General features: G+C 42.2%; 1 protein-coding gene across 1 annotated transcript in view; it reads left to right on the top strand.

Moving 5' to 3' along the window:
* The window catches only part of KMT2C (lysine methyltransferase 2C), a 257,369-nt gene that overhangs the window by 207,726 nt on the left and 28,130 nt on the right, over window positions 1-21,513 (top strand). The window contains exons 32-42 of the mRNA XM_068973381.1: window positions 447-579; window positions 803-1,017; window positions 2,642-2,715; window positions 6,364-6,546; window positions 6,930-8,816; window positions 9,246-9,538; window positions 11,326-13,151; window positions 14,222-14,333; window positions 16,976-17,054; window positions 18,547-18,610; window positions 20,412-20,644. Of these exons, the coding sequence (XP_068829482.1) occupies window positions 447-579; window positions 803-1,017; window positions 2,642-2,715; window positions 6,364-6,546; window positions 6,930-8,816; window positions 9,246-9,538; window positions 11,326-13,151; window positions 14,222-14,333; window positions 16,976-17,054; window positions 18,547-18,610; window positions 20,412-20,644 (5,099 nt within the window). The remainder of the gene's footprint in view (window positions 1-446; window positions 580-802; window positions 1,018-2,641; window positions 2,716-6,363; window positions 6,547-6,929; window positions 8,817-9,245; window positions 9,539-11,325; window positions 13,152-14,221; window positions 14,334-16,975; window positions 17,055-18,546; window positions 18,611-20,411; window positions 20,645-21,513) is intronic.

Below are 21,513 nucleotides of genomic sequence, written 5' to 3'. Positions count from 1 at the left end.
GAGTGAAGAAGAGGATTTGATAAAACCTAACTGTCATTTCTTGAGATTGATTTTTTTTCTTAGAGCTCATATGTGCTGGATACTTACTGCGTAGTAGGCACTGTGCTGAAAACTGCACATACAGTATGCCAGTTACATATATGACAGAATACCTTCATTTTATAGAAATAGTGATTGATTCTGCTTCTCACAAGTAGCAGAATGAAGATTCAAGCCTAGGACATCAGACTTCAAAACGCATGCTACTCCCATCATACCATGATGAAGTAAACAGAATTATAGAGAAATATTTCAAAATTTTATAGCCAAAAGTCACTCTTTAAGCAATATTTTACAGTATAATATTGGGGGGAAATTCTGCTTTTGAGTAGTATTACAGATTTTTATTGAGAAATATTCCTGCTACTTTTAAATTATTTTTGAATAATATGCTTTCTTCTTTGAAGATGTCTTTTCACGGATGCCACTCATGAACGGCCTCATTGGACCCAGTCCTAACCTCCCGCACAATGCTTTACCTCCCGGAAGTGGACTGGGAACTTTCTCTGCCGTAGCACAATCCCCCTATGCTGATACCAGGTATTTAAAAGCCTTGACTTTATATGGAAACATAAATCATTTCTGTTATATAGGTGTTTATCAGTCTGACTTACTGTGACAAGTGTTAGTGTCTTAAAATCATGGTGATCTTTGCTAAAACCCATCAAACATTGTAGCTGTGGGTTTAATGAAAGTGTATTTGACCATAGTACTTCGAAAGCTATTCTGTGTTTATGAAGTAAAGTTGTTTATCATTTGGCAGGGATAAAAATCCGGCATTTAATCCATTGGCGGGTGATCCTACCAACTCATGGACATCATCGGCTCCCCCTGTGGAGGGAGAGAATGACACGATGTCAAATGCCCAGAGGAGCACTCTCAAGTGGGAGAAGGAGGAGGCCCTGGGTGAAATGGCAACAGTAGCTCCAGTTCTCTACACGAATATCAATTTCCCCAACCTGAAGGAAGAATTCCCAGGTAAGTCATGGATACGTCACAGCTTTCCGTTTGACTGGCTTCCCCACACGTGTGCTGACAGGCTCTTGGGTTTTTGCTTCCCTACACTAGAGGGCCCGGTATCACCATCAGTTCTTACCTAGCGTGACTGTGTAACGTGAAGATTCCCTAGATACCTAGAGACATCTTTTGCATTTTCTTCGTCCTAAGCCCTGTACCCATCTTCTATTTCCTCAGAGTTAATTTCAGTTAATGAAATGACTGTAGCTCTTAGCAGTCTTCTTAAATACATGGAAGTCAGTATTGTGTTACACGCATAGTTCTAAAAAAAGAAAATTTCCTAGACTAGAAACTTATTATCTAATCAGAAGTATTAAGATAGGCTAAATTAGACCCAGTTCTAAGTATTACTCACATGGAAACTAACTCATTATTTCCCCTTCTCCCCAACTGTCCAACCTGTTTGAAAAAAGCAGATGGTGCAGTGTTACCATTTTATTTGAACATTCTTATTAACTGGAGAACGAAACATTTGGATTAACGAAATGTCACTGACAGAATATTTGTGAGCAATTGTTGATTTATTATCTTGAGTTAATGTTGCAAGACAAACCAGGATTTGAAAAGGACATTTAAGCTTTGTCTTGAAATGTTTCCCAGCTGTCAACATAACGGTCCTTTTAAATTACTAGAAGGGTACCTAGAAGTGGATTTTCTTATGGATGATCTCTGTCTTTTATGTGCTTTTTTGCTTTGGACGCCTTGTAGTACTTTATTCATCATGTATAGAAATAAATGCTACCTTATCTAACAATAGAAATCAGTGGTTTAATGCTGATAAATCAATGGTTTAATGTTAAACCAATATACACGTTTTTCAAGTTATTTTTTTTTAATCACACTTCCTTTTCCTGCTTAGAAAGGTCTGTTAAGTCACTTAAAACGTCAGTATAAATTGTCCTTAGATTGACGCTATAGGATTTCTTTTTAAAAAGTAATTTTCTGTAATAGATGTACTGTGCGATTCTAGAAATCATGAAATATCATGTTACGCCTGTTGGCCTCTCAGCTGACTGCCTTTGTCACTGGCTTTGTTGAAGCTCTCTCTTTCTAAATATGGACAGGACCGTTTGTACATGTGTTGCTGACTGTTGATCGCACCCAAACTTCAGTTTCGGTTTCAACCTGTCCTGACACAGGCTGAAATCACTGCTTTCTCCTGTCAGTGTGTAAGCAAATACTGATGCTTATTTTTAATACTGGTTACTTCCTTTTGGTCAACGTGATAGACTTGTCTTATGTATAGATGTTTTCCAAAACTTTTAGCTTTGGTTCCGTTAGCATCTTACATAGTTGAAGGAATTTATTATGTCTGGCTTAACTTTATCTTGGCTGCTTAGAACTTTGATGTAAAAACTTCAGCTCTGCAGGTGAGATTGTTAGTGAGGTAGCACTGCATTCAGAGATATGTTTACCCTGTTGTGTACCAGGAACTCAGCAGTGTACAGAGAACTAAATACCGGAGCATTCACTAAAGAAAATAAGGGCAAGGCAGATGTAACCGTTAGCAGTTTACCAACTGTTTTATTAAGACGCGGCATTATTGTGGCTGGGTAAGTGTGTATGCTGTGTGTTTTCGTTGCAGATTGGACGACTAGAGTGAAGCAAATCGCCAAGTTGTGGAGAAAAGCAAGCTCACAGGAGAGAGCACCATATGTGGTATTTACAGAGCTGCTATGTGTTATATCCTTAAACAGAATACCTGAACCTTACTCTCATTGTCTTAGTTTAATAAAAAAAAATTTCCATTGCAGAAAAAACCTATGTTGAATACTTGTACAACTAATACCCAGCTTTGTTTTATAGTGATTTCCTCACTCATGATGTCTTAAAATAGAGGGTGACATTTTTACAAGCTGGTGAACAGAACCAGCATGTTGAAGCTTGAAGTCACTTATTCTGAGAACATGGTTAATTCATTGCACTTAAATTGCTTTATCTCTTCAAAAAAGTACTAAATTTTGCAACAGCATTAATGTGCCTCAGTTATTTCCACAATAAGCCCTTTTTGTATGAAGTTTAGTGGGGAATCTTTGTGTATCTTAAGAGAGACATATCTGGACACTTTGAAGGAGTTTTTGAAATATGGACTTTGCCAGGAATTACTCAGTCAGTTCGGGTCAGCTCAGTCGCTCAGTCGTGTCCAACTCTTTGCGACCTCATGAATCGCAGCACGCCAGGCCTCCCTGTCCATCACCAACTCCCGGAGTTCACTCAGACTCACGTCCATCGAGTCGGTGATGCTATCCAGCCATCTCATCCTCTGTTGTCCCCTTCTCCTCCTGCCCCCAATCCCTCCCAGCATCAGAATCTTTTCCAATGAGTCAACTCTTTGCATGAGGTGGCCAAAGTACTGGAACTTCAGCTTTAGCATCATTCCTTCCAAAGAACACCCAGGGCTGATCTCCCTTAGAATGGACTGGCTGGATCTTCTTGCAGTCCAAGGGACTCTCAAGAGTCTTCTCCAACACCACAGCTCAAAAGCATCAATTCTTCAGCCCTCAGCCTTCTTCACAGTCCAACTCTCACATCCATACATGACCACTGGAAAAACCATAGCCTTGACTAGACAGACCTATGTTGGCAAAGTAATGTCTCTGCTTTTTAATATGCTGTGTAGGTTGGTCATAACTTTTCTTCCAAGGAGTAAGCATCTTTTAATTTCATGGCTGCAATCACCATCGGCAGTGATTTTGGAGCCCAAAAAGATAAAGTCTGCCACTGTTTCCACTGTTTGCCCATCTATTTCCCATGAAGTGATGGGACCAGATGCCATGATCTTAGTGTTCTGAATGTTGAGCTTTAAGCCAGCTTCTTCACTCTCCTCTTTCACTTTCATCAAGAGGCTCCTTAGTTCCTCTTCACTTTCTGACAGAAGGGTGGTGTTATCTGCGTATCTGAGGTTGTTGATATTTCTCCCGGCAGTCTTGATTCCAGCTTGTGCTTCTTCCAGCCCAGCGTTTCTCATGATGTCTGCATAGAAGTTAAATAAGCAGGGTGACAATATACAGCCTTAATGTACTCCTTTTCCTATTTGGAACCAGTCTGTTGTTCCATGTCCAGTTCTAACTGTTGCTTCCTGACCTGCATACAGGTTTCTCAAGAGGCAGGTCAGGTGGTCTGGTATTCCCATCTCTTGAAGAATTTTCCACAGTTTATTGTGATCCACACAGTCAAAGGCTTTAGCATAGTCAATAAAGCAGAAATAGATGTTTTTCTGGAACTCTCTTGCTTTTTCGATGATCCAGTGGATGTTGGCAATTTGATCTCTGGTTCCTCTGCCTTTTCTAAAACCAGATTGAACAGCTGGAAGTTCATGGTTCACGTATTGCTGAAGCCTGGCTTGGAGTATTTTGGGCATTACTTTACTAGCGTGTGAGATGAGTGCAATTGTGCGGTAGTTTGAGCGTTCTTTGGTATTGCCTTTCTTTTGGATTGGAATGAAAACTGACCGTTTCCAGTCCTATGGCCACTGCTGAGTTTTCCAAATTTGCTGGCATATTGAGTGCAGCACTTTGACAGCATCATCTTTCAGGATTTGAAATAGCTCAACTGGAATTCCATCACCTCCACTAGCTTTGTTCGTAGTGATGCTTTCTAAGGCCCACTTGACTTCACATTCCAGGATGTCTGGCTCTAGGTGAATGATCACACCATCGTGATTATCTGGGTCGTGAAGATCTTTTTTGTACAGTTCTTCTGTGTATTCTTGCCACCTCTTCTTAATATCTTCTGCTTCTGTTAGGTCCATACCATTTCTGTCCTTTATTGAGCCCATCCTTGCATGAAATGTTCCCTTGGTATCTCTAATTTTCTTGAAGAGATCTCTAGTCTTTCCCATTCTGTTGTTTGCCTCTATTTCTTTGCATTGATTGCTAAGGAAGGCTTTCTTATCTCTCCTTGCTATTCTTTGGAACTCTGCATTCAGATACTTATATCTTTCCTTTTCTCCTTTGCTTTTCACTTCTCGTCTCTTCACAGCTATTTGTAAGGCCTCCCCAGACAGCCATTTTGCTTTTTTGCATTTCTTTTCCATGGGGATGGTCTTGATCCCTGTCTCCTGTACAATGTCATGAACTTCATTCCATAGTTCATCAGGCACTCTGTCTATCAGATCTGGGCCCTTAAATCTATTTCTCACTTCCACTGTATAATCATAAGGGATTTGATTTAGGTCATACCTGAATGGTCTAGTGGTTTTCACTACTTTTTTCAATTTCAGTCTGAATTTGGCAATAAGGAGTTCATGATCTGAGCCATAGTCAGCTCCTGGTCTTGTTTTTGCTGACTGTATAGACTTTCTCCATCTTTGGCTGCAAAGAATATAATCAATCTGATTTCGGTGTTGACCATCTGGTGATGTCCATGTGTAGAGTCTTCTCTTGTGTTGTTGGAAGAGGATGTTTGCTATGACCTGTGCGTTCTCTTGGCAAAATTCTATTAGCCTTTGCCCTGCTTCATTCCATATTCCAAGGCAAAAGTTGCCTGTTACTCCAGGTGTTTCTTGACTTCCTACTTTTCCATTCCAATCCCCTATAATGAAAAGGACATCTTTTTGGGGTGTTAGTTCTAAAAGATTTTAGAACTTTTAGAATTTTTAGGGTGTTTTATAAGATTCACCATTCAGATGGTTAATTATTTTCTCCCAAAGAGCCAAGTTAAGATTGTCAGCTGGATCCAAATCTTTGCTTTCATTTTCAAGCATTTTAAATCTGCATTATTGTTGTGAAAAACACGCAGCTACTTTGTGCTCTGGTCTTCAGCTTATGTATTGCCAGTGATGCTGACTGCTTGGAGAAAGCAAACCATTACTGTTTTGGGGCGATGTGTTGATGATTCTTTGTTTTGTTTTCCCTTGACTGGCAGAGGTAATGGCAGAGTATTTTTAATGTTTCTCAATGGTGGGTTTTTTATTTATTTTTTAATGTTAAGCTTCAAATTCCTGATTTTGGATTTGGAGAATTGATTTGGTATTCTCCTTTTCTTTAAATTTAGAGAGATATTAATCTTTTCATTTTTGAGGAGTTTGTTATCAGAATTAGGAATGAAAAATGTTAGATTTACACCTGGGTTCTGTACCCTGTTCAAATAGAGAGATGGAAACAAGTCTTCAGTGGGAACATGCCTTATAAGATGGGGGGAGTTGGGGTAGCGTCTGATCTTTTCATGTAAGAGGCTGTAAGTTCTCAAGGATAATATTTCAACTATTTAACCTAACATTTTCTTGCTTTGGTATGATAAAGTTTGTCATAGTTTTTCTAATTTTTACATATACTGGGAGATAATCTTCTTCTCCTTTTTTCAAAGCAAAAAGCCAGAGATAACAGAGCTGCTTTACGCATTAATAAAGTACAGATGTCAAATGATTCCATGAAAAGGCAGCAACAGCAAGACAGCATCGATCCCAGCTCTCGCATCGATTCAGATCTTTTTAAAGATCCACTAAAGCAAAGAGAATCCGAACATGAACAGGAATGGAAGTTCAGACAGGTGTGTGTCTTTTGGGTTTATTTTTAAGAATTGACTTTTTAAGTTGGTTTTTTTGGTCTTTGAGAGAAGAGCTATTTATGTCATCATTTTAGATACAGTTCTTTCTAGAATATAAAAATCTGATTAAAAATAGGCTTTCCTTTTTTCAGTAAAATGTATTTATGTTGACTTTGGGAAGTTATAGTAAATATTATAAACAATATTCTTCTGTGGACATTAGTATGCTCTGGTGAATAACTGTCTCCCCTCTTTAGGAATTTATAATTTAATACGGGAGCAATCTGGAAACTGATGACAACAGACACATTTTCTGTTGCCCCCACCTCACCCCACGGGGGACTATATTCTTCCTTAAACATAGGCTTGTTTTCGTGTTTAAACAGCAAATGCGTCAGAAAAGCAAGCAGCAGGCTAAGATCGAAGCCACGCAGAAGCTGGAGCAGGTGAAGAGCGAGCAGCAGCAGCAGCAGCAGCAGCAGCAGCAGCAGCAGCAGCAGCAGCTCGGCTCTCAGCCTGCGATGGGCCAGTCCGGCTCAGACACGCCCAGTAGTGGGATCCAGAGCCCCCTGACCCCGCAGGCCGGCAGTGGAAGTCTGTCTCCTGCCCAGTCATTCCACAAGGACCTGTTTCCAAAGCCGCTGCCCAGCACCCCTGCCCCTGCCCCCTCAGATGATGTGTTTGTGAAGCCGCAAGCTCCCCCGCCTCCCCCCGTGCCCTCGCGCCTGTCCCTGCAGGAGAGTCTGTCTCAGGCTCAGCCTTCTCAGCCCCCATCCCCACAGGTGTTTGCCCCTGGATCATCCAACTCTCGACCACCGTCTCCAATGGACCCTTACGCGAAAATGGTGGGTACCCCACGGCCGCCTCCCGGGGGCCACGGCTTTCCCAGAAGAAATGCTGTGCTGGCAGAGAGCTGTGGGCCGCTGCCGTCGGCCTCCAGGCTGCCTCAGATGGGTGAGGCTGCGGCCAGTCGGCCATCGCCGGTCCGAGAGGTGTGTGCCGCCGGCAGTGACCCCTACGCAAAGCCTCCAGACACCCCTCGGCCTGTGCTGACAGAGCCATTTCCTAAGCCCGTCGGCCTGCCCCGGTCTCCTGCCCTTTCGGACCAGACCTCACAAGGCCCTCTCGCCCCTGGCACCAGTGACCACTTCCCCAAACCATCTCCTCGGACAGATGCATTTCAGAGACAGCGGATCCCTGACCCGTATGCTCGACCCTTGTTGACACCTGCTCCTCTCGACGGTGGTCCCGGCCCTTTTAAAGCTCCGATGCAGCCCCCTCCTCCCTCCCAGGATCCTTACGGGCCAGTGTCCCAGGCACCAAGGCGATTGTCCATCGACCCTTATGAAAGGCCCACGTTGACACCACGACCTGTAGACAGCTTTTCTCATAACCAGTCCAGTGATCCCTATAGCCAGCCTCCCCTCACCCCACATCCGGCAATGAATGAATCTTTCTCCCATCCCTCGAGGGCTTTTTCCCAGCCTGGACCCATATCAAGGCCAACATCTCAGGACCCCTATTCCCAGCCTCCAGGAACTCCACGACCTGTTGTAGATTCCTATTCCCAGCCCCCAGGAACGTCTCGCTCCAACCCAGACCCCTATTCTCAACCTCCTGGAACTCCCCGGCCCACCACGATGGATCCATATAGTCAGCAGCCGCCCACCCCACGGCCGTCTGCACAAGCAGACTTGTTTACTACATCTGCAGCCAGTCAGAGGCATCCTGACCCATATGCTCATCCTCCTGGAACCCCAAGACCTGGAATGTCTGTTCCTTACTCGCAAACACCAGCAGCACCACGGCCAAGGATTTCAGAGGGTTTTACTAGGTCCTCGATAAGACCGGCCCTCATGCCAAACCAGGATCCTTTCCTGCAAGCACATAATCGAGGAGCAGCCGTACCTGGCCCTCTGGTGAGGCCGCCTGATGCTTGTTCCCAGACTCCCAGGCCGCCTGGTCCTGGTCTTTCAGACGCTTTTAGCCGCGTTTCCCCATCTGCTCCCCGTGACCCCTACGATCAGCCTCCCATGACTCCGAGACCGCAGCCTGACGCTTTTGGAACAAGTCAGGTTGCCCATGATGTTGCTGATCAGCCACGGCCTGGGTCTGAGGGGAGCTTTGGGGCACCTTCCAACACGCCCATGACTCCGCAAGGCCAGCAGTTCTCCAGCGTCTCCCAGCTTCCCGGACCCGTACCCACCTCAGGGGTCACCGACACGCAGAACACTGTCAACATGTCCCAGGCTGATACAGAGAAATTGAGACAGGTAAACAGCTTGAACCTTCTTAGTTGTCTTAAATGTATTATTTGAGAAAACTGTTTATCGAGCGACTTACATACAAAGCAGATCTTTTCAGTGGAATTTTTCATACTGCAGAGAAGAAAAGTGAAATTGGTAGAATCAACACCAGTGAATTGGACTGATTCTTGTTATCTAATTTCAGTCTTCATGAGTTTGTAGGGAAATTCTTAAATATGAAAGCTTCAGTTTTGTGGTGGTTATAAGGCAAAGGAAAGGACCCAAATCATGTTTATTTTTTACAACCTACTGGCCATTTAAGTGTTAACTCGTGTTTTATTATACTCTGAAATTCTAAGATTCAGACAGTACCATAGTGGAGTATTAGAATCACTGAGGCTGAAAAAGGCACGGGTCAGCAGAAGTCCCAGTCACCTTGCGTTTCCCTCTGTACAGCGGCAGAAGCTCCGTGAGATCATCCTCCAGCAGCAGCAGCAGAAGAAGATGGCCAGTCGGCAGGAGAAGGGGACCCAGGAGCCAGGAGCGGTGCCCCACCCGGGGCCCCCGCCACACTGGCAGCCGGAGGGCATCGGCCAGGCGTTTGCCCGGCCCCCGCCCCCCTACCCTGGGAGCATCAGGTCCCCCATGGCCCCTCCTCTGGGCCCTCGATACACCGTCTTCCCGAAGGAGGCCCGCGGAGTCTATCCCCCTGATGTCAGCGGCATGGGCATGAGGCCGCATGGATTCAGGTAAGGCTTTTCATTTCACACCAGAGTAAACTGCCAACAGAAGGGGATGCCCAACTGAAAGGACTTCTTTTTACTCTTTTTTAATTGAAGTGTGGTTAATTTGCAATGTTCTGTTAGTTTCAGGTGTACAGCAGCGTGATTTGGTGTTTTGTATATTCATATATTCTTTGATATGACTCTTAATCAAGACCTCCTTGCTCGGTTTTACTTCTTGATTCCTTTGAGATAAAATCAATGTTATTTTCCACTAATGAGAGGTAGTAGATTTTTCTTATAAACCTCTAAGTACTCTACAGACTAAAAACATTCCCTTTGTTATTAAATATTGACTGTACTTGCATTACATTACAGCCACAATGATATTGTTTATCATACTAATCAAATCTCTGATGTGTTACTGCCATATTCAGTCAAATATGTGATATGAATTATTTTCTTCTTAGATTTTTAATTTTAATTTACACTGTAAATATTTGGAAATTTCCAAATCGAAAGGATGTTTTCCTGTAGGAACTTCTCATGATGAAATAGGGTTGTAAAATTAGTGGTTTTCTCTTTTGAAATGACTAGTAGAATGATCAGAGCCAAATGTGGGCCTGAGCTGTAATAAAGCATTTCTTTAACATATGCTTTTCATTTTATCAGGTATATTTTTTAGTCTAATACTTACCTTCATGTTAAAGTCTTCCCCTTATTTTTCTTTTTTCTTCTTATTTTATGCTTGTTACTCTGTTTATATTTATTTGTATATGTTAAGTCGCTTCAGTCCTTATGATCCTGTGGACTGTGGCCCGCCAGGCTCCTCTGTCCATGGGGATTCTCCAGGCAAAAATACTGGAGTGGGTTGCCATGCCCTCCTCCAGGGGACCTTCCCCACCCAGGGTTGGAACCAGTGTCTCTTATTAAGTCTTCTGCATTGACAGGCGTATTCTTTGCCACTGGCACCACCTGGAAAACCCATATTTGTTTGCAACTTGCCTTTCCTTCTTTGTAGGATGAGGTACAATATAAATAAATTTTTTCTGTAATTCATTCATTTACTGAGTCTTGACAGATAATGCCTATCATTCTTGTCCTACTACCCCTGGTTCTCATTCTTTGAGCAAATAGGTTAATCTGTCCAGTCATCGTGCCTTTGTTTTCTCAAGTGCATAGACCTGTAAGTCTTTGGTAAAATTCATTAGACCTCCTTCAAGCGTCCCCCTAAATCAGCTTCCTCCATATCATAGCCTTCTTTGCAACTCCAGTAGTATATGCTGATTTGTAAACAACTGATTCCATCTGCTTGTTTGTTTCCCTTTGTCTTTGTTTATGATCTCTGTTAGATGTCATCGGAGCTCAGGTATGGTATTTACTGTAGAGTATGTGGCAAAAATTTATGTTCATATAGATTCTTTATAAATACTTTCTAATGGTGATAATTTTGTTTTTACTAAGTCATTATTACATTTGGCAACATTTTGTGTGCTTACGCAGTCCTGTCTGACTCTTTGTGACCTCATGGACTACAGCCCACCAGGCTTCTGTGTCCATGGGATTTTCCTGGCAGAAGTACAAAAGTACTGAAGTACTGAAGGAAATGGGTTGCCATTTCCTTCTCCAGAGGATCTTCCCAACCCAGGGATCGAACCCGGGTCTCCCACATTGCAGGCAGGTTCTTTACCCTCTGAGCCACCAGGGGAGCCCTATCTGTATTTAATCTAAAACTTTTCCTTTTTATCAACCTACCTCTGAATTCAGTACAATACTTAATGTTAACTATCTGTGTTCTTTATTTCTTCTTTTAGGTTTGGATTTCCAGGCGGTGGTCATGGCACTTTGTCAGGTCAGGAACGCTTCCTTGTACCTCCTCAGCAAATGCAAGGATCTGGAGTTCCTCCACAGCTCAGAAGGTCTCTATCTGTAGATATGCCCAGGCCTTTAAATAACTCACCAATGAATAATCCTGGTGGACTTCCTGCACATTTTCCAGCACAGAGCCTGCCGGTTCAGCAGCATAACATACTGGGCCAGGCCTTCATTGAGCTGAGGCACCGGGCCCCGGACGGGAGGCCCCGGCTGCCCTTCCCTGCTGCTCCTGGCAACATCATCGAGGCACCCTCCCATCCCCGCCATGGAAGCTTCATTCCCCGGCCGGACTTCCCAGGCCCCAGACACCCAGACCCCATGAGACGGCCCTCCCAAGGTCTCCCTCATCAGCTGCCCGTGCACCCAAATTTGGAACAAGTGCCGCCATCTCAGCAGGAGCAGAGCCATGCTGTCCATTCGTCTGCTACGGTCATGAGGTCTCTGAGTCACCCCTTGGGTGGTGAGTTCTCAGAGGCCTCTTTGTCAGCCTCTGTGCCAGCTGAAACGACATCTGAAAATTTACAGATAACCACCCAGTCTTCTGATGGTCTCGAAGAAAAGCTTGATTCTGATGACCCGTCTGTCAAAGAACTCGATGTTAAAGACCTTGAAGGGGTTGAAGTCAAAGACTTAGATGACGAAGATCTTGAAAATTTAAACCTGGATACAGAAGATGGCAAGGGGGATGAGTTGGATACTCTGGGGAATTTAGAAGCTAACGACCCCAACCTGGACGACCTGTTACGGTCGGGGGAGTTCGATATCATCGCTTATACAGACCCGGAACTTGACCTGGAAGACAAGAAGAACATGTTCAACGAGGAACTGGACCTCAGTGTCCCAATTGATGATAAGTTAGATAATAAGTGTGTATCTGTTGAACCTGAAAAAAAGGAGCAAGACAACAAAAGTGTGGTTCCTTCTGATAAACCTTCTGCTTGGAAAAAATCCACTGTCAGCAGCGAGATAAAAACAGAAGTGCTGTCTCCAAATTCTAAAGGGGAAGCCAAATGTGAAAGTGAGAAAAGTGAGGACGGTAAAGATACTGCTGACCCTTCCTGCCCACCAGCCTCTGCTCCTCTGGACAGGAGCGATGGGGACAAGGCTCCTGTGCAGCCCTGTGATGCAGACCTGCTGGAGGAGAGGACTACGCAAGAAGCGACCGGCTCCAACGCAAGCGCGGCTCGTGGGGCCACTCAGCTGCCTGCCGAAGATGCCGCCACCCCGTGTAGCATGCCTGGGCCAACTCCTGTTCTCTCAAGTCTGCTTGCTAATGAGAAACCTGACCCTGCAGACATGAGGCCGTTGGCATCTCCAGCACCAACTCTGCCAGCCTCCCCGTCTGGCCACGTGTCAAGTTTGCCTCCCCCTCTGATGACACCGCCTGGTCATGTTTTGGATAATACCTTGAACTCTAACGTGGCAGTAGTCCCTCGATTAAACCATGCTTTCCCTCAGGGCGTGCAGGTAAATCCAGGCTTCATTCAGGGTCAGCCGCCAGTAAACCACAGTTTTGGGACAGGCAAACCTGCCAGTCAGCCTGTGCCCCTGACGAGTCAGCCTGGGACCAGTGGCATGTCTGGAGCCCAGCAGCTAATGATTCCTCAGACGTTAGCCCAGCAGAGCAGAGAGAGGCCCCTCCTTCTGGAGGAGCAGCCTCTGCTGCTGCAGGATCTTTTGGATCAAGAGAGACAAGAACAGCAGCAACAGAGACAGATGCAAGCCATGATCCGCCAGCGATCTGAGCCGTTCTTCCCTAATATCGGTAGGAGTTCCTCTTGAGTTTCAAAAATAATTACCGTGGGCTTTGGGTGGAATGTGGTATGCTTACAAGCTTTTCTCTGTGTTAAAATTACATGTGGCCTAGAGTACTGAGGGTTGTATTTCTGTTCCTTCTTCAGCTTTGAGATGAAACTGAGTAAGAGTTTCAAGATTCCTCCACAGTAAATCAAGAAATTAAACTCTTGGAGTCTCAGACGTTCTCAATTCTATTTTTTATGGGATAACTTAATAGAAATAAATCGTTTTTGGTTCCTTCCTTCTATGTATTCTCATTATTGCCAGGTATTTTCAGAGTCATTGAAAGGTGAATTTAAAGAAATTATGCTGGGAGTAAACTTCTCACTTGTACAATGAATGCTTGGCAGTTTTTTAGTCATATAAAGCTCTCTAACTTATTTTAGTAGCTTACTAATTTGAGGGAACGTCTCCCCCCGCCAAAAAAACCACAGCAATGCACTAATAAAAATACCTGAGTGCCTCTAAGAGAATGTCCAAGGAATCCTTTCTTTTTTTGAATGCTTCTTTTTCTAAACAATAAAATTGACCTTCTGTCCTACATTCATTACTAGTTCCGTCATTTTAGCCCATTTCTGTATGCAAAGAGGTCTTTTCCCTTAGCCTGTCCTTATCAGAACTTAATACATTTTTCTCTTGAGTAATAACCAATTTAGCAAAAATTCCTTAGTATTTGTAATAAATGCAGATTCTCATCATGGTGGAACGTTCTGCTGAGCTTTGTGGAAGTTGAGATAAATAGAATTGCATCACTTTAGGTTACTGCTGTCATTTCCCTTATAACAGTATTTGGCAAATACCTTATTTAGATTTTTGCAGGACTAAGGTATTAAATGTGTTGATCACTTAGATGGGAGTAAATTCAGGATGAGGTTCTCATAATTCTTTACCTATTATAGAGACCTAGAATAGTGCTTATTAAATAACAAAGAATAAGAGTCTAAGTTATGTAATGTTTGTGATAGTTACGTTTCTTCTTGGTGTCACTTGAACCAAGTACTGTGAAATGAGTAACTTTAAAATATGTTTCTTCTTTAGATTTTGATGCAATTACAGACCCTATAATGAAAGCCAAAATGGTGGCCCTTAAGGGCATAAATAAAGTAATGGCGCAAAACAACATGGGCATGCCGCCGATGGTTATGAACAGGTAGGTAACGATGCTTCTCATGCTTGCTGTGCATCAGAAGCGCGCAGAATCACTGCTAGCTACTAGAAGGAGCATATAGTGATGCAAAACTTGTATTCTAGGAATGAACGGTAATTATTTCAATTGGTTGTGATGTCAGCTGAATATAATCAAAAGCAGAATGCTGTACGAATGTAAAGATTGAGTTTTCATTCATTGCAGGATAAACATAATAATGCATCATAGAGTGGTTTGCAAGAGTGGCTTGACTAAGCAGGAGATTCAGCACAGTTAATACACGCTCGTTTAAGTGCTTTGGAGTAGGTAGCACTGACCTAAACACTGCTTGGGACAGAGATGCTTCATCCTGAGTAGGCGAGGGTGAGCAGGAGAAAAGACATTAAACTGTTCTATGCTGAGAACAGAAGATAGCATGTTAGTCTGAAGGTTTTTTTTCCATCAGAGGACGTATGACAGTTAGCACTTTGAAACTTTATAAGCCTTTTCACTATTAATAGGAAAAAATGCAAAAATTATACATTAGAGAAGATGATGAGTTATTTGACTCTCTATATTTCTGAAATTATTTACACCCCCTAAGGGTTTCTTAAGTTCTGATCATGGGCCATCATCAGAATTATGTGGTAGCTTTTTTAAAAATTCCTTTACTTAAAATTCCTTTAAGGTTTCTTTACTCAACCGCAGACATACTGAATCAGAGTATCTGGAGATGGTGCTTGTAGCTTTAGCGAACACCATGGGTGATTCTTTTGTATATTGCTGTTTGAGAACCTCTGTCCATAGAGTAGGCATAGAGCCTCAATTTAGCCTAATTGCTTGTTGAGTGTGGGTGATCGTGAAATTGAATATGAAGTCTACATGAATTTAAACACAGTTCTTCAAAGGTGCTTTGTAGGATACTTTGGAAATGGTTGAGAAGCATTGTTGAGATCAAAGAAGAGACTAATGACTTGCATGCTCAGCGTCTGTGAGCACTGTTTCTCTGTCATGAGGGTTCTTAACTTTTTTATGTCGTGGACTTTCTGACATTCCAGTAAAGCCTTTGAACTCCTCAGAATATTTTAATCCCAAACCAAAAACATAATATTACAGAGGAGATCGATTATATTTGAAATACAGTTATTTAAATGTGAAAGTTACAGTATGTGTGCTTCTCTAATGCATGAGTAAATTTGGCAGTAGGTCTAATAGCTACCATAACTTCAAAACAATGATGTGATGAACCCAAATGACCAGTTGGGTTTGTGCAACAACTTTTGCCATGAAAGTAACAAGTTCTGTTTTTGAAAAGTCACAGTACTGCTGAGAATACTGTAGTTTGCTGCCTGTAGTCAAAATAGAAGGAAATGGTAAATTTAATTCTGCACTTTAAAATACAGACCTGAGAGTTGGAACCCCTGCTCCTTCAGCATTAAGTCTCTACCACTTAGACGCACTGATGTGTTAGTCAGCCGGTGAGTTGTTAGTGCTTCTGCTGAGGTCTTTGAAGAGGTGGAGACGGTGATCCCTTCTTCATGTGGTGGCGGAAACTGACTGAGGGTGATGGACAGTGAGCGCTCTGTGGACTGAGAGACCGTTCCACCCCAGGCTGTAGTGGGGCCAGGGGGCAACAGATGAGTCAAAAAGCTGAGTAAAAAATTAAAAAGCATATGTTCCAAATTCTGATTAGACGTTAATTATAATGTTAGACATAATTATCTACTTAGACATTAATTATAATGTTCGATAAGTAATTTGAAAGATACACGCTGAAGCATTTGGTAACTGTAGATGCAGTGTTTTCATTCAAAGCAGTGATGTTTCTGAAGCTTTTAACTAGAATAAGTAACATTTTGCCAGATATCTTTAACCATATAGACTTTTTCTTAGTCAGTGACCAGTGTTTGATTTGCTCTAACCTTTAGACATAAGGATATATGAAGGTTCTTAATTAAGATACATCTTTTGTTTTACATAAAGATCAGAATATACAGTTTGATTGTGTAAATTCTAAGAAAACTATGCCTTCATTATTTTCTAAAAGATTTGAATGAATTTTAATGTGTAATGAGGCATATAACCGAGTGGACCCTGGAACAGCCTCACAGGCACTGCAGCCACACTAGGCACTGTGGGGAAGTTAATCTCTCTGGAGCTTCCCCTTCATCAGAGGCAAAACGAGTAGGAAGCATTCAGATTCCACACAGTCATGTAGTAGCTGCTGCTGCTGCTAAGTCGCTTCAGTCGTGTCCGGCTCTGTGCGACCCTGTAGACGGCAGCCCACCAGGCTCCCCCATCCCTGGAATTCTCCAGGCAAGAACACTGGAGTGGGTTGCCATTTCCTCCTCCAATGCATGAAAGTGGAAAGTGAAAAGTGATAGTGAAGTCGCTCAGTCATGCCTGACTCTTAGCGACCCCATGGACTGCAACCCACCAGGCTCCTCAGTCCATGGGATTCTCCAGGCAAGAGTACCGGAGTGGGGTGCCATTGCCTTCTCCATCGTGTAGTAGGTTGGGGCAGAAAAATATAGGGCCTGAGTCTGTGTTTTTGACAAGAGACACATTGCTATTACTGCCCCTTCCCTGGAAGAGAAAACGGTTCAGGATGTAAAGATGACGTTAGTTGCAGACATTTCTTTGATGCTCAGTTATTCTTTCTACAGGTTCCCCTTCATGGGCCAGTCAGTGGCCGGGGCACAGAGCGGGGACGGCCAGACCCTCCTGCCACAGGCAGCTGCTCAGGTATTGCCGCCTGTCGCCAGTCACTCTCGAACTCCAGTGCCTTTCCTGTGTGTCTCACTAGTCTTTACAGCGAGGCCGCTTCTAGGAAACAGTAGAAGTCCTAGAACACTGCCCCAGTGTGTTACCGGCTCGGCAGAAATAAGACATTTTTTTAAGGGCAAGACAAGGTTAAAACGTTGGCAGTTTCTGAAAAGGATCTGTATGTTTAAGGGTAGAAGGTCACTTGGAGGGAAGCCAGGTGCTTAGGGTCTTAGGGTTTGATTTCATTTACTTTTAACTCCACGGAGACGTTTTTCACATCCAGCATTTTAGAATTCAGTCATTACATTTAAATGTAAAACTGCTACAGATTGCAGAAAATAATGATTATAGTCATTTTATTTAGATACAATCACGTGCTGCAATTTATTCCTTGGAATAATTTAATTTTGAAGTATTTAACATTCACAATAATCAGCTTTAAGTGTAAATATTCAGTGTCAAGTGATGTCCAGGAAAGTTAGAACTACACTTTATATTGTGTTTTAAGTTTTTCTTTTCACCAAGTTCTGCCTAGGAAAAAAAAGAGAGAAAGCTACCTACTTTCTACATGTCTTTTGGGCACTTTGTTTTTGCTCTGCTTTAGATTTATTATGCTGATAATTATATTTTCATTAAAAAAGAGCCATCTGACATTGTTGAAAAAACATAGGCTTCACAGCTGAGTTTAATCTGATTTCCACTGTGAGTTTATTGGGATTTTTGGGCAAACTTTTTAGCCTCCGTTTTCTGATCTGTCGACTGTTACACCACCTGCTTTGCAGGATTTTATGGTTTACATGTAGTGCATTCTGGGTGCTGATCCTATTTGTCGTTACTGTGTCTACAGCTCATGTCAGCAGAATTTGTGAGAACTCAGTAAATGCTTTTTCAATGTTAATTTTATTTATCAGATTGTTACCAGGGAATTGTGAGATGATAACTATTTATTCAGTCTCCCTGGAAAAAATAAGACATTCAATTAGAAAATGAGAGTAATATTTAAATTAGTGTATATATGTTTTATTATTTGTGCCTGTTAGAGATACTGGTTCTTGTTTACAAATAACTTTGTGAAGTGGAATTTAGTAAATCTGGAACCCATGTTTCTATGTCTTAGTTGCTGAAGAAACCAGGTAGATTTGATCACAAAGTAGGGTTTTATGTGAATCTTCAGCTAAGTACCATTTGATTTGCCCTACTATCATATTTTTGATGAATAACCTCTTAGTTCAAAAATAATTATTTTTCAACTGAGACCTAGCAAATAGAACAATTCAGAGGTAGTTTAAAGGTTTCAAAAAGTAGGTTGTCACCACAAAATTCATTCTACTTTTTATCAAAACGAAAGCTTCAAAGATGTCATAAGAAATTGAAGTTTTTTCCCTTCCACTTCTTTTTCCTTTTTTTAAGTTTTTGTACCCCTTTAACTGAAATGTGGAATAAACCTATTTGTAAATTTTACTTATTTTAGGATGGCAGTATAACACATCAGATTTCTAGGCCTAATCCTCCAAATTTTGGTCCAGGCTTTGTCAGTAAGTATAAATCTAATCAGTTACGTGTTCTCTGGGGATTGCTGGTTTGCACTATATTTGTGTTCTTCTAAAATCTTGGAGTTAGTGTAGGTGTGTTATTTGAAGTCAAAGTGCCCTCAATCTTTAAACATCACTGCTGCCCTATTAGGGTCCTCTTCCTCAAGGCATGTATTTCATTGCTTTTCTTTTCTTTTTTCTGTGCATGAATACTTATGGTTAGAGATGAGTATTTTAATACAGAAAAATCATCTCCCCATTCTCTCTTCAGTGCTGCTGCTATTTTTGTATATAGACTGGGCACTTCACAATCTGTGGCGTAAAACCACTTCTTCTCTAATGACTGTCTGTGTCAGTGGCAAGGACACTAAATGGGAACAGCAAAGGGCGTGTGCTTAAAGAGGAGCCGGGTTTAGCAGCATGGTGTGAAGTCAGGGATGCAGGATGCTACCACATCCTCCTAGTTACCTTCAGGGGTCCCACGGTGCTTCAGGATAGCGTTTAAAGTTCTCCCCAAACTGAACCTTTCTGAACTCTCCAGACTGTCTAGCTAACTTTTTTTTCACCGTTATTTTTCATTTTGCTCACCTCTGCTCTCCTGGTTCCAGAAACCAGAAAGGCTTTCCTTGCGGTAGGTCTCATTCTACCAGAAGCAGAACTTCTGAAATCTTGTGAAAAAGCCTGTTCTAGAACAATGCCCTGCAAATTTAGTAGATGAGATTCAAGTTCATACACGGACGGAACTTCTGGGTTTAAGAACAAACCCAAAGTCCAACCTTTTGAAATTCCCCTTTCATTAATGATTGTAATTTGAATACATATTTGCCTTAAAAACAAGTGAACTGCTATAACCAACTGGCTTTTTCTGGCTTTATTGTGCCCATTGACTTTGGGTGGATTCTTACTGTATGATGATATTCTGTTATCATTGATGTAATTTTTCAGCTAATGTCCTTCTTGGAATTGTATTTATTCATTTCTTTGTCTTAAAGTGAGTCAAAATGGTATATTCTGAATTTCACAACATAAGATTACTTTTTTTTTTCTTAACTTGGCATCAATGAAATAAAGTGCCCTCAAAGAATAAGGAATATTGCTACAAGATGAAGAGATACAACTGTTTGGGGAGATATTAATGACAGTCATACAAGTGGAAAAGATTTTACTTGGTTAATGGCTTATTTATAGAAATATAAATAACAAAATTCTTAAAAATCATCAGTTTTTTAACTTACAGATTTCCTTTATAAAACAGACTTCATATTGGTCCTTTCTAAAACATTCTAGGTTCTTTCCCTGTTAGTTCAGGACATGTTTTCACTATTTAGAAATAGGGGAAACCTTATAAACTTTGGAAAATTAACATGGGAAATGATGCCTGATCCATGCTCTGCACCTTGGTAGGCTGTGTCTTACTTCGTCTCTTCAAAATCTGTAAAGTTGAGTTAATCAAATACAAATGTAGTTTTATTTTAGTAAATAGTGGCTTTCGGGTTAGAGAATTCAGTGATTTAGTAGATAAAAAGTATCCTATCAGATAAGTCTTCTGCTTCTCAAAGATTGGGTTTACAGTATCTATAGGTATGAGCTTAGCGTGTGTCCTAAGAATATGCGTTCTTTAGTTTTCTTAAGTATTTTTCTGAAATCTTCAATGGTTGCATTATGGTCTAATATTTAGTATTATGTTTTCAAAATACCTATGACAAGGTCATGGTGAAACTGTTTCCTTACAAAATGGGTTTGTGTATCTTGTATTGGACTCTTTAGAAAATTAACACAGATGAATTTTAATTTTTTTCCTCAGATGATTCACAACGTAAACAGTATGAAGAATGGCTTCAGGAGACCCAACAGCTTCTTCAGATGCAGCAGAAATATCTTGAAGAACAAATCGGCGCACACAGGAAATCCAAGAAGGCCCTTTCAGCTAAGCAGCGTACTGCCAAGAAGGCTGGGCGCGAGTTCCCAGAGGAGGACGCCGAGCAGCTCAAGCACGTCACCGAGCAGCAGAGCATGGTTCAGAAGCAGCTGGAGCAGGTAACATACAGCTTGGCCAAACGGTCTGCTCTTGATTAATTATGAATGGATTTGGTTGGTGGTAAGATTCATGGGGTCACAAAGAGTCGGGTACGACTGAGCGACTGAACTGGACTGGACTGAACTGAAGTGGCACACAGAAGTGCGCTGTCAGGAGTGACAGCTCTCAGACCTCTTCCTGGGAGAGTGGCTGCTCCAGGCCTTTACCCCAGAGTCACAGTCACACAGCACACACTGCTGCAGGTGTGTCCGGCAAGCCGCGCCGTCCCAGTCCTGACTTAGAGGAGCTGTGGCTGTGCTCTGGCAGGAAACCCTGCTAGAGGTGATAGAGCTGGAGGAGTTGGGGTGCCCTCCCTGCACTGGGGGGTCACCGTGCAGTCTTCAGCTTTTCTGGAGGTAGCACGTGGGGACAGCCTCAGTTTCCTGTCAGTACTTGGAGTTGACCTTTGCCTCACCCTGTCTTTGGTTCCCTAGTCTCCATTGGAATTTCAGATGGAGCGTTTGAATCATTCTGGTGGTTTTTTTTTTATACTATATTTTTATTAGTGTTCCCTTCTCAGTATTTTGATCTTAATATACACTGACTGTAAAGGACTCATTCCTGAAATACAAGACCAGTTTGCTGTTATCTTCCATTATAGACCTGATGGTTCTCAAAATGTTCATACTGAAATAGCAGTTATACTTACAAAGAGGTAAAACTTTGAGCTTTTTATTTAAAATAAAAGAGTAATAGTGTTTAAAATGCATTAAGGGACCCTCAGGTATTTACTTGAATTAAAAACGTAGGTTCACCCAAAACCTGTGTGTACACATACGGACAGCATCTCTAAAATAGCCACCAAAAACTGGGCCACCCCTACGCACCC

Source organism: Capricornis sumatraensis, chromosome 5 (genome assembly GCF_032405125.1).
Source record: "Capricornis sumatraensis isolate serow.1 chromosome 5, serow.2, whole genome shotgun sequence".
Lineage (NCBI taxonomy): Eukaryota > Metazoa > Chordata > Mammalia > Artiodactyla > Bovidae > Capricornis > Capricornis sumatraensis.
This window is presented reverse-complemented; position numbering and strand designations above follow the sequence as displayed.